This window comes from Sapajus apella, unplaced genomic scaffold (genome assembly GCF_009761245.1).
Source record: "Sapajus apella isolate SASKATOON/1434 unplaced genomic scaffold, GSC_monkey_1.0 scaffold28, whole genome shotgun sequence".
NCBI lineage: Eukaryota > Metazoa > Chordata > Mammalia > Primates > Cebidae > Sapajus > Sapajus apella.
In genome coordinates, this window is record NW_022436968.1 from 17,309,998 (window position 1) to 17,326,954 (window position 16,957).

General features: G+C 34.6%; 1 protein-coding gene across 3 annotated transcripts in view; it reads right to left on the minus strand.

The window, feature by feature from the left end:
* AGPS (alkylglycerone phosphate synthase) overlaps positions 1-16,957 on the minus strand; it is a 139,147-nt gene that overhangs the window by 38,460 nt on the left and 83,730 nt on the right. For all 3 annotated transcript variants that reach the window (XM_032292849.1, XM_032292850.1, XM_032292851.1), the window contains exons 12-15: positions 16,373-16,424; positions 11,760-11,836; positions 9,802-9,914; positions 3,765-3,834 (exon numbers count right to left, since the gene is read on the minus strand). In XM_032292849.1, coding sequence (XP_032148740.1) covers positions 3,765-3,834; positions 9,802-9,914; positions 11,760-11,836; positions 16,373-16,424 — 312 coding nt within the window. The remainder of the gene's footprint in view (positions 1-3,764; positions 3,835-9,801; positions 9,915-11,759; positions 11,837-16,372; positions 16,425-16,957) is intronic.

A 16,957-nucleotide genomic window follows, 5' to 3' on the forward strand; every position in this document is an offset into this window, starting at 1 on the left:
TGTTTTTGCTGGTTCACTTGCTCACTGGCATGTTCGGATCCCCAGTTGGGACGGCAAACTGCTGCTCGGTCCCAGAGGTGGGGCTCCCCTGGGGCGTTCACCTGCCAGCCTCGGGTCCCTGTTTGAGCAGCAGCTGGGGGAGTGGCCTTAGGTGCGCACATGGGCCCGGCAACATGGCAGACGGGACACTGTGGGGAGCATGGCAGGCTTCCCCTCTGGCATCAGGCAATGTAAAGAGGCACCTGAGTGGGCGGCTGCAGTGGCCCAGCCTGCCTTCTTTGAACTGTGTGCTCTAATGGCCCCTCCCTAGAAGTTAACCCTTCTAGGGCAGTTTTATAAATTGGCTTGTATAAATTGGACTTTTGCTGGGGAATATTGGTACCCATCTCCTGTGCCTCATTGGCCTTGTCTGGGCTCAATGGTACATGACTACCCAACCCAATAGCCCCTTTCATTCCATGCCTCTATGGTAGTCACTGGAGGTCATGCAGACAGTGAGTATGAGTCCCATGATGCTGGTAGGTCATGATTCGAATCCAGTACATGGGAGGCCCTCTGATAAGATGGATCACACATCTTGGGCACACGAAATTTTGGGGTACTGACTGAAAGACGTTTCATTTCAGTACCCGTTTTACCTAAGGGATGCCTTAGGTCAAAGTGGCTATAATTTCTTTAACCAGGAATGCTAACATTCCTTGTGTTTGATTTCAGATGAGTGCTTCTATTCCCAAGCTCAAGTCCCCATTAAAGTATATACTGGAAAATTGGGACCAATTTAGCACATAGCCTTTAAGGGAGAAGTGGGTCATTTTTCTTTGCTGAACAGCGTGGCCAAATTATCCTCTGCTGAGTGGAAAACCTAGCCCTCAAAGGGAAGGGAAGAAAACCCAACAGCTTTCCTTGAGCGATTGCAGGAGGCCTTAAGAAAGTACAATCCCCTGTCACCAGATTCCATTGAGGGTCAGTAATACTAAAGGACAAGTTTATTATTCAGTCAGCAGCAGGTATCAGGTGGAAGGTCCAGAAACTGGCCTTGGGGCCAGAACAGAGTCTAGAATCATTACTGAACCAGGCAACCTCAATGTTTTATAATAGAGGTCCAGGGGTTAATCTTCTCCTGGACACTGGCATGGCCTTCTCAGTATTTCTCTCCTGCCCTGGAGACTTGGTGCTTGTTAAATCTCTCCCCTCAGACTCTCCCTCTCTAGGCCCATCTTGGGAAGGACCATTTTTGGTTATTCTGTCTACCTCAAAAGCAGTTAAAGTAGTGGAAATTGACTCATGGATTCATCATACTCAGCTGAAGCCTTGGATACTTCCTGAAGAAAGTCACAAACCCACCACTCTGCAGGCTGAAGTTCCAGGAGATGACCCTTAGTACACCTGGGAGCCATTAGAGGGTCTACATCTGCTTTTCCAACAAGATCCTCAGGGAAGTAACCATGCATAATTATATCCCGGCATTAATAGGACTATAACGCTCAACTTTGATATCTCTTGAACTCCGAGTATCCTTTTCATAGTGGGAAGGGAGCCTGTCTTTTTCTAGGAAAAAGCTGCTATTCTGTAAACCAATTAAGTGTTGTTTTGAACATAGAACTCAGGAATCAATCAAACACAGGGCTAAAAACCTTCAAGAACCTGGCTCAATTCTGTCCTAGGCTTGTTTATAACCATTCTATAATTGTTGGCCTCTGGGCCTTTCATCTCTAACCACTTTGTCACATTTGTTTCTTACAGAACCATAAAGTCACAAATAATCCTACCGCTGGAATCCCGGAGGTCCTCGGCTCATGAGCTCTATTGTGGGCCTCAGGATCAACCTGCACCCCTGAAAGGCTCCCTTCTGGAGGAAACCTCAACTGCAGGGCCCCTTCTATGCCCCATTTCAGCAGGAAGTAGTTAAAGAGCTATCAATGCCCATGTTCCAACAGAAGTTGGACTTTCCTGTTCAGAGGGGGTAATGAGGGAAGGTGTTCTCTTTTCGGGTCCACGAGGGTGAGTAGTTTTAAGGGCAAGAACTTCCCAGCATCATGCCCCACTTCCATCTCTCTCCATCCGGGAGATTTAACAATGTGTTTTTTGTTTTTTTTTTTTTGAGATGGAGTTTCACTCATGTTACCCAGGCTGGAGTGCAATGGCGCGATCTCGGCTCACCGCAACCTCCGCCTCCTGGGTTCAGGCAATTCTCCTGCCTCAGCCTCCTGAGTAGCTGGGATTACAGGCACGCGCCACCATGCTCAGCTAATTTTTTGTAGTTTTAGTAGAGACGGGGTTTCACCATGTTGACCAGGATGGTCTCGATCTCTTGACCTCGTGATCCACCCGCCTCGGCCTCCCAAAGTGCTGGGATTACAGGCTTGAGCCACCGCGCCCGGCCTAACAACGTGTGTTTTAATTTTTGTGGGAATGGGAAGAATCAAAAGTCAATCACTCCAGCAGAAGTTCTAAGGAACCCCTTTCACTGGCCAGAGAACTTAGAGAAGGTAGGGGTTCCTCCCAGGTTAAAAGTACCCTTCTTCCATACCCCTTTGGACTCCATGTTTGGATCCCCTTCCACAAACAATCTCTTGTGTTCTTGAAGCTGTCTTTCTCTCCCCTGGATTTTCCCTCTGGAGTCCCCTTCCACACTCACTCATGGAAGCCTGTCTTCCCCTCCTAAACTCCATCTCTCTCTCTATTCCCTTCCACTCAGTGTACAAGCTGCTTTCCTCTCCTGGATTCCATCTCTCTGGATTCTCTCACTTAATGTGAGAGTTAGCTGTTTCTTTCTCTCTCCTTCTCCTGTTTCTCTTTCTCTACTTAAACAAATCACTTTCTACCAACACTTTTGAGTCCGGCATTTACTGTGCACTGTGCTGTGGTCTCCTCTCCCATTCTTGGGGAGTGATAGACCAAGAACCTGGAGAAATGTCCTCTCAGGGGAACCGAGGGCTCTCCTGAACCCCTGAAACCCAACATTACATATGTTGTACTTGTTACACTTATGTTTCATTTTCTAGAATTCTAAATTCAGTATTATGGGGAAAAAGCTAATATCCTCAGAGAAAATGCCTAAGAAATAATTATGTATATTCAAAATGCTTACTATGGGAAGAAACTATGGCATGATAGTCTATAAAGGTAGATATTATTTACAAGTTCTACAATCATCTAGTACCTTTCATGATCAGTACATCTCTTAATCAAAATTTCTAAAACACTGAACAGGCAATAAATATATTTTTACTTATCACTGTGGGGGCAGAGGACAAAAGACGAGGACTATATGCTTCACTACCATTTAAAATTTAGGTCTTAGCTAGAATTAAATTTTTGCTAAAATGAGAATATATTAATTCAACCTTTCTTAGTTAAATATGTTCAAGTTGACATTTAACTACTTTAAGTTAAATATCAAAATTTTAAAACACAGTTAAGGATTTACACATCATTAAAACAGATTATTAAGTGAAGAATGTTGCTAAATAAAACAGCTTGATTTTAACCAAGTAATGTTATGAATGGTATGCTCAACTTTGAAACAGAAAAAGGCTTCATTCTTTTAAAAAGCAGAAAGACATGTTAAATCATATTTAACTTCCTCAAAAGCATATGGAGAAGGTTTAAATGGGCTTTTGAAGGTTTGTAGCTAAAACAAGGTTCATGTAAAATGATATGCTAAATTACAGTAGCTTAAAATAAAAATAGGGAAGATAATTGCATTCAAAGTAAGAAAAAGTATTGTTTGCAACATAAATGGCAAGAGAAATACAACTTACTCGAATGTATGCAATGACATAGGTCAGCAAATAACCTCTCTGTCCATTATCTTCTCCAGCTGCCAATCCACTGTAATTAAAGAACAAACTGTTAATAAATTTCAAATGAACTATTAAAAACATATAAAACAAACCAAACTGATATGATACCTCAAGATACCTGCTTGATAGATTAACATATATTACACTGCATTTCATTTTTATCTTAATCTCATTAATCATAAATGTATCAAAAAACTGTCAAGAGAATAAGTTTGGATAACAAAAATCTGAAAACACTTTAAATAGTTCTGTTTAGTCTTAATTTCAAACTTTAATCCATCAAACTAATAAAATTGACTCATAAACTCAACTTCTTCTACCCATATTCTCAAAAGAGCAGAGAAAGAATTAACTATGAGAAACAAACAAATAAGTTAAAATAATCTTCACACAAGTATTCTTATTTTATTCATCATATCCATACTCATATGTTCATGTTACTATTGTCTTACTCATATTTGAAGAAATGTGATGACTGACTAGGAACTCCCCAATGCTGAGAAGCTTCCAGAATACTTTAGTACATAGTATTTGGAATGTTAATGTGGTGTTTATTTTATAAAATTTATGATTTAAATGAAAGACAAAACACACTTACATAGAAACATTAAACTTTATAAAGCAATGTATAAACAGATATAAGACCAACACAGGTAAGGTTTTATTACTATGAACATATAAACTATCTCTTTCAATCTGAAAATAGTTTCATCCATAGAAATTGTATCTGTTGCTCTAGTTAGGATTAATCCCATATAACATATAATTCAGTCCAAGTACTCTTGTTTATAAGTTATTCTTATTTTAAAACACAATGAATCAATACTGTTTTCACTATCTTTAGTACATAGTTTCTAATTATGCTTTTTCCATTATCAAACAGAAATTAAAATTTTAACTTTAGTCAACTAAAGGAAAAACCATTTCTCTTAGGGCCTCAATTAACACCTTATAATTAAATATTTTCTTCTTCTGAAGTTGTGTTGGATTTGGTAGTAGGTAAATAATACAATGTAGATGTACTCTTGTTCTATACAAATACTGTAATATAATTTCAGACTAGAATATATGGGCTAAATCAGAATTTCCTGATTGCCATTATGGGTAGATAGTGTTATCCAAAGGAAGTGGCAAAGATTTGATTATAAGCAGCTCTAGTCTAGAACTACTTGAGAATGGGGTATAATAAAAAAAATGAAGGGGACTGTTTGTATTAGAATGTTAATGAGCAAAGAAGATAAAACTTCGGTCCAGCAGTTAGTTGAATGTGAGAAGAAGAGACAAAACACAATTCTGAGTTGGATGTGAGGTTGGAAGTAGAAAGCCAAATAAAGTTTCAAAACAAAAGGAAAACTGCTGTGGTAAGTGCTTGAAGGGAAACAGCTTAGCCCATAGCTCAAGCAGATACAAAACAGAGTCAGACTCTGAGTCCAAGAGAGAAAAAATACCACAGATCTAGGAAACAGAAACTGAAACTACTGAGGAAGGAAAGGAAAAGAGACGGAGGAGTAGGAAAGGGTGCAAGACACCTGTATTGGGAATACTTGAGAAAAGAGAATGCCAAGCATGTAGCTGATGAGAAGTAACAGGTATAAACATTTAGTAGGCTTGCCTCTGTTATGTCAAAATGAGACAAAAAGTCCTACTTTTCCAGTCCCAACAGATCTTTCTTTAGACCCTCCTCTAATATTACTAATATCTGGCAGCAGGAAGGAAACAGATCTGTTCACATTAGGATCCAGGCAGACAAACCACAGAGAAACATGCATTTTCTAATTTAAAGCAGGAAGAAATTAGACATCTTTTCTAAATTCATAAGCCCAAAGAAGTAAAGTCAATCTGGGCTTTGCAAGGAAATCACAGACTTATGATTTAACTTTTTGAAACTTATCTCTTTTTAGCTTTCAGAACTGTCAATATTCTAGCCAGAATTACCTTAAAATAAAATATATAAAGAATAGTAGGGCTTAAAAATTAAATGCATCTAAATTGTCACTTTTGTAATCACTCCAAAAAGACTGCATGTAGATTCAAACTGCCTTATGTTAAAGTAGCAACATCCATTCCCTACTTCCTGCTGTCCCCACAAATTTCAAATATCAATTCAAGGTTTTTAAACAAATTTAAAGCTGTCTCATGAAGAAGGACTGGAAAGACTAATGAAAGAGAATGAGAGAAAATCTTTTTATATAAAAGGGCCATCTGGTGAACCTAATCACTCTCATGTTAAATTATATTAAACAACTTAAGCATGCTTTAAAAATAATGATAACATATTGCCTTAAGTTCTATGGTAAATGTCAAAACACCTGTCATGAATGCTGACAGGCAATGTTTATTTTGCTCCACTCTTAGAGAAGTTAAAATACATTACTAGCAAACATGGATAAACAACCAAAGTACAATTATTCATTATGCGGCTACTATGTTCTGTTGGGTCATGTGTGTTCAGAGGTACTGAACTGTGTTGGGGTGGGAGTGAAGGGCAAGCAAAGAGAAAAAAATGACTAAGACAACACATAAAATGCTCTAAGCTGTTGGGAGTACTTCATAATAGTCAATTAAGATTCACTCATTTTTAATTGGTAGATGGATAGAGAGTTTGATAAACAAACAAATAAAAACAATAAGGGATAGATGACTAATGCTCCAATTCAAAATAAAAATACGTGAGCTAAACTAACCTATGAAAACTACAGCAGAAAGAAACTTGGTGGTGCTTTCCTTTGTCTTGTTACACAGCAGAGATGATTGACCATTGAGGACGGTCAGAGTGGCAATTTACCTAAGTAAAATATCCTTGAATCTTCAGTGATTAGAACAAAAATTTGGTGCCTACAGAAAACTGGTGGGATACTAAAACTTCTGACAGAAAACCAAAATAAGATATTTTCAAGTATTAAAAACTTAAAATAGGCCAGGCGCAGTGGCTCCCGCCTGTTATCCCAGCACTTTGGAAGGCCAAGATGGGAGGATTACTTGAGCCCAGGAGTTTGGGACCAGCCTGGGCAACGTGGCAAAACCCTGTCTCTACAAAAACTAAAATAATAATAATAATAATAAATTAGGCATGGTGGCATGCACCTGTAGTCCCAGGTACTCAGGCAGCTGAAGAGGAAGCATCCTTTGAGCCCAGGAAGGTTGAAGCTACAGTGAGCCAGGATTAGGTCACTGCACTCCAGCCTGAGTGACAGAGCAAGACACTGTCTCAAAAAAAAAAAAAGGAAATAGCTCTAAGTAATCGGCTAAATAACAATCTGGGTTGTTTAAAACAGATGTCCACAACTAATAAAATAAAGCCAGGATGAAAGCACGTTAAGAAATTAATTATAACTAAGACGGAACAAATAATAGCAAAAAAATGAGACCTCAAACGGAGCCAGTCTTTAACATTTTACCCTTGCTTTAAACGGAATCTCATTTACTATAACCTATTTTTAATGGACAAATTTGATACAAGTTTTGTTTGAGTAAGCAAAACTTCTGGAAGTATAGCAATAGTGCTTGGGCCTAAGTATCAGTATCTGAAGACAGCTGGATGCCAAATCTTAAAGAAGATTCACTCATATTTTTAATTGGCTAATGGATAGTGACATATGAGAAAACAAAACCGGCATTACTGATGTTCATGTCTATTGCTGGCTCAAATTAAAGCTGATTAAAACTAAAATTAAAATGCACACCTGTAATCCCAGCACTTTGGGAGGCCAAGAAGGACATATCACAAGGTCAGGAGTTTGAGACCAGCCTGACCAACATGGTGAAACCCCATCTCTACTAAAAATACAAAAATTAGTCCGGTGTGGTGGTGTGTGACTGCAATCCCGGCTACTCAGGAAGCTGAAGCAGGACAACCACTTGAACCTGGGAGGTGGAGGTTAAAGTGAGCCAAGATCATGCCACTATGCTCCAGCCTAGGCAACAAAGCAAGACTGCATCTCCCCCCACACCCCCCCCCAAAAAAAAAACCAGACAAAATGTTCTGACAAATATCTAAAGATAAAAATACACTGTTTTACAGGTAGCACAGTAATCAGGCATAAAGTAGAATAAAAGATATCAGGAAAATATAGTATTCAGTTTCATTCAGTCATTGAACAATTATTGAATGAAGCAACTAGTATGAACTAGACATCATCAGTGAAGCACAAGAAAAGACAGGTCATGACCTATAAAAATCATGAGGCACAACAAACGGGCATTATGTCATCATCCTACCCGATTGTAACAGGAAATGTGGCACATTACTAACTAGTAATAACTTAATTGTAATTATAATGACAGATCTTAAAAAGTGAAATTCCTCTGTGTGTGGGTGTGTGTACAGACGTGGAGGTGTATGTGACGGGGAAGAAGACTGAGGTGATACTAACCAAATTTAACCCTATATACAATTATTCAAATAATAAAGCAAAATGCACTCTTCCATTTTCCTACAAGTCCTTCTGAGAAATTATGAAATCCCAGAAAAATATTTAGATATACAATTAACAATTTTTTAAAGTTTCAGTCTCTAATATTTAAGGTTAGCGCAGATTTTTAAATCTCCTTGTTTCTTACTAATATCATATGTTTTAAGAAATCAGTCTTTTAATCAAATTACATATGTACTCCATATATCTTAGAAGCTAAAAAACAGGTAAATACATAGGGCTAAATTCCTTCTGGGAAGGGAAACATGTACATTTCAAAAATTCAAACAAAAATGAGATGACCTGAAATTCAAGCCATCTGGTCATTACATGGATTTTTATGGCACAATTATTTTTAACTAATTTAGTGAAAATATCAGCAATTTCCAAAACAACTACTGAGAAAAGATGAAAGATGAATAAACTTTATCTTTTACTGAAAAAATTAAAATTCCATTTGCCAATTTCAGAATAGGGTAAAAATAAAAGTGAGACATTTTCAATATTTAAAAATAGTACAAAAGTAAACTAAAATTTAAGTCTAAGATTAGACTCTTTTCCCCTTTAAGAATAGTGCACTTTAACACTAAGTTCAGACAACCCTAGAAATAAAGAGCTAAACATTATATATTAAAAAAATACATAAAGTTGTGACATTCTAAAACACATGGCTCCAAATTGTGTTCATTTGTTTTCTTAAAAAACAAAAAAGAAATGAAAATAAATATTTACAAAGAACACATATTAAGCATAATGTATATGATGTATTTTAATCCCCAAAATAAAAAAAGGAAAGATTAGTGTCTAGAAACTGTTAGTTTACGTACTTTAAAAGGAAAGGAAAAAATGTAGTCCTGATAAATGACATTTTCACAATAGTTCTCATCGATCAGTCTTATAATCCATCAAGAAGACAGACAGAAACCACCCTACCATTATTCAGTTGGTTATAGATGTGAAATGTTTTCTGTTTTTTTATACCAGCACAAAACAGTAAGTGACAGGGGGTGGAGTATAGATAATTTATCAAATACTTTCGATTAAACAAAATTTCCTTTTAAAAACACACTAGTAGTATGCTTTACACATATACTATTATCACTACAGAGTAAGAGAACAATGAATTTTCTCTGTTACTGTAGTAGAACAAATATCACCAAATTGATAATAATGTAAAAACCTAGGAAAAATACAATATTTAATAATATATATATGTACATATATATACACATATATATACACACACACACATATATATACATATATGTGTGTGTGTGTGTGTGTGTGTGTGTGTATATATATATATATATATGATTAGACAAGAGTAACATATCAATCTAACTTCCTAAACATTTTGGAAGTAAACGAAAACAATATTTTACATTTACTATTATAAATTACCACAAATTTAATACTAAACTGAAATTAATAACTGCTTTGAGGCTACAGTCTGCTTGGAGACATTAGTGTCTAGTACTTTAATATTAGAATCTTAGTGATATTAGAATCTTAGCTTAACTTTGGTGATATTAGAATCTTAGCTTAACTTTCTTTCTCTTGCCATTACGAAGTTGAAGCCATACCCAAATTTTGCAGCAATGTCATACACTTGTTTTTCATGTTGAAGAACCTTCTCACGGTCCCCCTCAAACAGTAATGTGGCTACACTTAGTTGATTTGGGTCAAATCCTTTAAACTACAAAAAAAAAAAAATTATTATTATTACAGATAAGTCTTATCCTACAAAATAATAAATCAAAACACATTTTGGTCTTTTCCTTCTGATCTGGGCTCAAAGGCACAGATTTCTTAAATATTTAGCTTTGTAACTTTACATGTCAATCATTAAGAATGTTTAATAAACCTATTCAGGTCATTACAATGCAGCAAAACTGTTCAGCATAGGAAAAGCACTTTATTTCAAAGTATGCCACAGTGTTAATTATAATGACATATTACTCATGTAAATACAACAAATATTTTGTTGAAATAATAACTATGATAAAGAATCAAATAAAAAACTGCAGAATGATAGAATAAAGTAGCTGGATATATTGGACAAGAAGAAAAAATCAACAACATCCCTACATACTAATAATAATTTCCTATTAAATAATATTTTCAAAGGAGATCTTTATGCATGAAATTAAAACAGTATCTAACAATCTTAAAAAGAAATATATTAGGAAACATATCTAAAACATATCCAAAAAAAGACGAGTAAGACATATGCTCCTAAAGACATAAACTGAACATTATAAACCACTCAATATTTGCCCAAATTAATGTACTAGTTTATTCCAATTTTAGTAACCACAATGAACTTCCTAAAATGATGAAAAGTTTCTAAAATTTTTCTAGAATAATAAATAAGTGATGGTGATAACAAGGAAAATTCTGAATAACAAGAGGGAAAAATAGACCTACAACAATAAAATCTATTTAATTTTTCAAGAACAAAAAGCTCATTAAAAAAGAATGAGATATACTAAAATGGAGTCTATTTTTTAGAAAAGTGTATATGATGTGAGGCATACCAAATTAATGTATGAGAAGCACAGATTAATTAATGGTGCTGCCACAACTGGTTAACAATTGGAGGAGCAGGAGATGAAGTTTAATTTAGGTCTCTTTCACATAATAAAATTGAAATAAATACAAATAGTAATCAAGATAATTTTTTAAAAATTATCATTTAGTGTAAGAGAGAGAGTGAAGAAAATGGCCCCTATTTCCGGAGGAAAGAAGGCTTTCTAAGCTTAGATTATATTAAATAATCACAAGAAAAGATATAAAAATCTGAAACTTCCATATAAAAAAAGAAAAACCCCTATTAAAAGAGGAGATGCCTGACTGGGAAAAAATTATTTACATTTATGACAAAGGGCATCTAATAATACCAGTCTCAAAGGGATAAACCAAAGCACCAAGAAAAAACATCAAGCTGTCCCCCTGGCAAAAATAACCATATCCAACAAATTCACACAAAGATTAGATCTAGAAAATACAAGAAAGTGTTAACGTCCAGTCTCACTGGAGCTTCAAAAACCATGAACTAAAAGAAAGCACTGTTTTCCCCCTGGTAAATTTAAAACATAACAAAAAGAATCCCACATGCAATATCAAGGATTCAAGGAAAAGAAGGCATACATGCATTGCTAGTAGTAGTGTAAGATGGCTTAACACTCTAGGAAAAAAATTCAACAATCAAAGGTTAAAAAAAATCCACAATCTTATTTCATGTCTGCATAGAAATTTTTTCCTTCCACAAAGGAAAAAATTCAAACTAGAAAATGTTATGAAAATAAAACTGTTCAAATATAGTGTTATTTTTAGAAGCTTCAAAACTGGAAAGAATTAAACTTTTCTGAAATTGGCTGTCTGATTGATTTACTTAATGTTTATTCCAACATAAAAAATTATAATCCTGAAATGTACATAGCAACATGGAAAAACACCCTAATAATAGGTGCATGTGGGAAGAAATCAGAAAACAGGATCTTAAGCATTTAAAAATTTAGCATTTTATAAAAATTCTTACCTTTGTAATATAAAACTTTTTTAATCCATCCAAAAATGATGTAAAAATAGAGGAAACCTGAGGTTTAAGAGCATGACCTAAGAGAAAAAAGTTTATATTAATAGCATATTCTGTGTTTTTTAGAAGATCAAGAGGCTATTCCAACTTAGTATCCTAAAGAAAGTAAAAGTTTTCATGCCTTTAATTTTTTAAATCTCCCCTTGTTATGTACATATATATTTACATTAAGATATATAGTTATATTAATATTTGCTACTTTTATCTTCTTTCAAATGTCACAAACAACTTTTTATTTACAAAACACATTCTCGGTTTGGTTTTTTTAAGTCAAATTACCATGTGTAATTAATACTATACATAGTTTATCTTTCAATGATATGGTTTATACATAATAAAATTACTTCATTAATTTTTATTTCATTAGGAACACCCATGGTGGCTGGTTTTACTTTTATTTTTTTTAATTATACAGAAACTATTCAAAACTATAACCAAATATGGAGCTAATGCCAAGTTTAAGGTTGTTTCTTAATTAATTCTTAATTCATCCAGGATTCTTGGGATAAAACTAGTAATTGCTCCCTTAATCACACCCAGAGAGTTAAAATTGCCAAAATAACATAAATGGAGTCTCAAAGTCTGTTAAATTAACATCTTTGCCTGCGGATTAAGCTTAATTGAGTGAAAACCTTTTACTGTTTTCTCATTGTTTTTAGAAACTAACAACTTCTCAACTCCTATGATTGTTACATTTAAGAGTCACACATCTGGCCTCAGTGTTAGGAGCCCAATTCAGAAAAATGTGTTATACCATTTATATAAATTTTTTATAAAGAATTTCAGTCTTAAGTAAATCTACAATTATCTTCCAAATGAAACGTTTCTTTTTAAAGAAAAAAGCCTTTGAGGTTTGGGGATTTTGTTTGTTTTTAAAGTATAGGCCCTTCCTTTCCTTCGTTTAAAATAGATGCAAAGAGCAAGCTAGCTTTTCTTTTCTTTTCTTTTTTTTTTCAAACTGAACAATCAGTTAAAGTAGATGAAGTGAGCAAACTAACTTTTCTAAAACTATCACTAGTAGTTTTTTTCTATCCATTTTTTATGAGAATCTCAATCTGTAATACTACTTATTACTAGACTTTTGCTGATTATAATAGGAAACTGTGTTACATAAGAACCAACGTAATAGAAGTCTTAACCAGAGGCTGAAAGTTAGATATCTATGCTATACCTGGGGCTTTACAACAAAACCACAAACACACAAATTGAACTACAGGTTAGACAGAAATCAACCTAGCAATCTTTTTGAGCTTCTGGATCACAAGTAAGAGATATGCCTGGGGATTTTTTTTCGTTTATTATAAACTACCAGAGATGCTTCTCTAGTATTATTGCTTTAAGAGACAATTCCTAATATCTATAAAGATAGAAATAACATATCATCAAAACGGTCATTTCTGGTCCCAAATGGAACTCCTATCATTAACAACAAATTAGAAATAAATATATAAACATTTATATATTGAATGTGCATGTTGTGTTCTTGGCAGAAGTTGAAATTATCTATTCTTTATACAAAAGATTCATTTATCTTTATACAATGCATGAGGACTCCATATGATACTACTCTAATATGAAATAATCCTTAAGGGTAAATGTTCACCATAACTCATTGAGATTTATATGCACAATTTCCATTAATGCCAGTAGAATTACTCACATACATCTCTAATACTAAGTTGACATGATAACTTTGAAGAATACATTATTGTAAAAGTGATACTTTTAAGTGGGTCAAGCATTAGTATCAACTAGAGAACATTATCTTTTATTTTTTCTTAAATATGTTGCCTATCAATATAATTACATTTTAAATATATTCTAGCTTTGTGGTTTTTTAAATATTAAATTCATTTCCAAATTTACTAGCTGGACAGTTTGATTAGTAAATTTTCTGTTACAGTATTTCAATGTTAGTCAAGTCATTTAAAAGGATTTATTAATTATGTTTTATATTTTATTTTATTTTATTTTTGAGATGGAGTTTCACTCTGTTGCACAGGCTGGAGTGCAATGGTGCAATCTCAGCTCAAGGAAACCTTCACCTCTTGGGTTCAAACGATTCTCCTGCCTCAGCCTCCTGAGTAACTGGGATTATAGGCATGTGCCACCACACCCAGCTAATTTTGTATTTTTAGTAGAGATGGGGTTTCTCCATGTTGGTTGGGCTGGAATTGAACTCTCAATCTCAGGTGATCTGCCCACGGTGGCCTCCCAAAGTACTGGGATTATAGGCACAGCCAATTATCTATGTTTTAAAGTAGTGGTTACAGACAGTGCAAAAACTCCTGGGCTTTTTAGTCAGATAAATTTGGGTTCATCCCCAGCTCCACCACATACAACTTGTGGACTGTAGTCAAAATAATGAGCCTCTGAGTCATTTGTAAAGTGGGAATACCACTCTGACGAACAGTCATGAAGAGAATTTTATAAAGTGTGCTATTGACAATGTGATCAGCACTATGCTATGAGCTATCCAGGATTTGTTCACCCTCTTGCCAATCTGATGATTAATTCAATCAACATATAAATGTCGATTATGTGATAAGTACAGGTGATAGAAAAATGACTAACAAATGTACCCTAAGTTTGAGAAACTTTAGTTTACAAAGGACATCTTTGGATTATTTCCATATAGTCAATGATATATATCATTTCAATATACTGAAGTTAGATGTCAATATAATGTATTAAGAGTTGTACCTGAGGTAGAGAGGATATTAAAAATATTAACAACTAATAATATGGCCTGCGCTTTGTTAACAACCAATGTGGTATAAACACTGATCAATCAGCCATATGGCTGGTGCAGGGTCTTGGACACCCTTTGCTGTGCTAAGCATTATTTCCTCTGCTGCTTGATCATGAAGCCATGGCAATATACTGATGTAAAGGCTTCAATTAAAACTGAGATATAAAAAAGGTTATATAGACAGCCAAAAAGCACGATCAGATCTGTATTTCAAAAGGATCATGTTGGTGGCTAAGTAAAGTGCAGAGGAAGGGGAGACACAGTCAACACTTAGAGAGGGCAGAAACTATAATACCACAGAGGGGAGCAAGCTAGAGGGGGCAAGTAAGTATGTTTTCAACTATGGTAATGAGAACATGGAAGAGGGATGACAGAAAGGCTTTTTTTAAACCTTCACTTTAAGTTGTTATGGATTCTAATTATAAATAAAATATGGCCAAATCATAATTAATTTTATAAAGTTGCCTATGTCTAACATTGTTTATGACAACAATAACATGTAAATGAGTAACACACTCTTGTTATTAGATGCATGGCTCTCTTTAAGACCTAGATCTCTAAATGTAGGCGAAAACATATGAGGGGTTTGATTTTCACTTCAAGTATTTCATTACTTATAGAATATATTTATCTTAAACTTTTATCAGTAGTATAGTGTTTTGAAAGTAATTCACTTAAAGAAATAAACAATGACTAACTTAGAAGAATGTAATTTTAAAACTCTTGATGTTATGAAACTTAACTTAGTTAAGTTTCTATATAACTATAACCATGCTTCCCTAAATTAAAATCTAAGCTTACTTTTAGACATGACAAACAAAAGCCTGCCTATCTTTGCCTTTAGTATTTATTACTGAGTGATCACTCCCATTATTTTAGGAATTATTTTGAGGGTATTTAAATTCTATAAACTTAAATCCCAAAGTAAATTTCAGAATATAACTACAACCTGTTATCATATCTTTTCCCCCTAACCACCACCCCTTCTTCTATGTTATTTAATCTACCCAATCAATCAAATCAAAGTCCAGGTGTTGTCTTAACTCCTCCTTTTATTTAGCCTTCCATATCCAGTTAGTAAACTGATTTTCTGAAAATCTATCATCTGTTCTCTATCTCCACTGCTGTTCCATGCTCAGAGCCCTCAAACTTTGCTTCTTGAACTGTTTTATCTCCTAGTGTCTCTCCTCCATGTATGTATCCTTCTAATCCATCTGCACAATGCTGCCAGAACTATGACGTAAAGTTGATTGATTTTATTCTTCATACAAAGAAATCCCAGCGCTGACAAGATGAAATCCAAATCTATCCTGCAAAGCCCTAGTCTACTCATCCAACTTTATCTCATATAACAACCCTAACACTACCCTCTATTTCAGCCACATAGAACTATCTGAAGTCCCCTAACACACGCCATTGAATTTCACAACTTCACATTTTTGCTTCCAAGTGATGAAGTCTGGTAGAGGAGAAGAAGAGACATCTAGGCAAACTTGTATTCACCTTTGAAGATTTAGCTCAAGCATCTCTCTTACAAAAGCCTTTTCTGACTCTTTATCCTCAAGCAAAATCAAAAAGAATCAACTCCTTCATTTACAGCCCATGGTATCCATTGCAGTCTTCTTTCAAGGGCCCTCAAACACTGCTGCCATCACTCATTTATGTAATTGTCTATCTTCATTAGACTGACATCGTCCTGAAAGGCAAGATTGACTTTCTACTTCTGCACAGTGTACTCTTACTACTGATGCTTCATAAATTTTTGTGGCTAAATGACATTTTAAAATTACCACTCCTTACTTACCAAACTGAAACTGCTTATTGTCCATGAGGCGAATAGATGCTGGAGCACACCTCTGTTTTAAAAAGAAAAAAAAGTGATACAAATTTAATACAGTAAGAAGCTAGATAGGTAGTATATGAATAGTATATTTCTACATTTAAGAGATCAAGAGTATGAATATTATCTTTCTATATTTAAGAGATCAAGAGCTTAGTTCCTAAGGATTTACAGAGGAAAAAAATATTAACTTTTCATATTTTTTTGTGAAGACAAATATCAATGACTTCTATAAAATATTTAGAGAGAAGAAATCTACAGATATAGATAAATAAATACAAACATAAGTTACCAGATTTTAAATTTATAAACAAAAAAAGCTGCTTACTGCCTGGCAAAGCTGTATGTGAATATCCTAAAAGAAATACCAGGCTCCAAAGTGGATTATTTTAGACCAAAGATGTTTCTGATACTAAAATCCAGTGCCTCAAGTATTGTGCCATTTTATGAACTATGCTGTATTGTATCCACAGTAAAGGTAGAAGATGAAGATCTTCTGACTTTTAGATGAGCACTATTTCAGGTAAACTACAGAGCCTCCAAAAATCA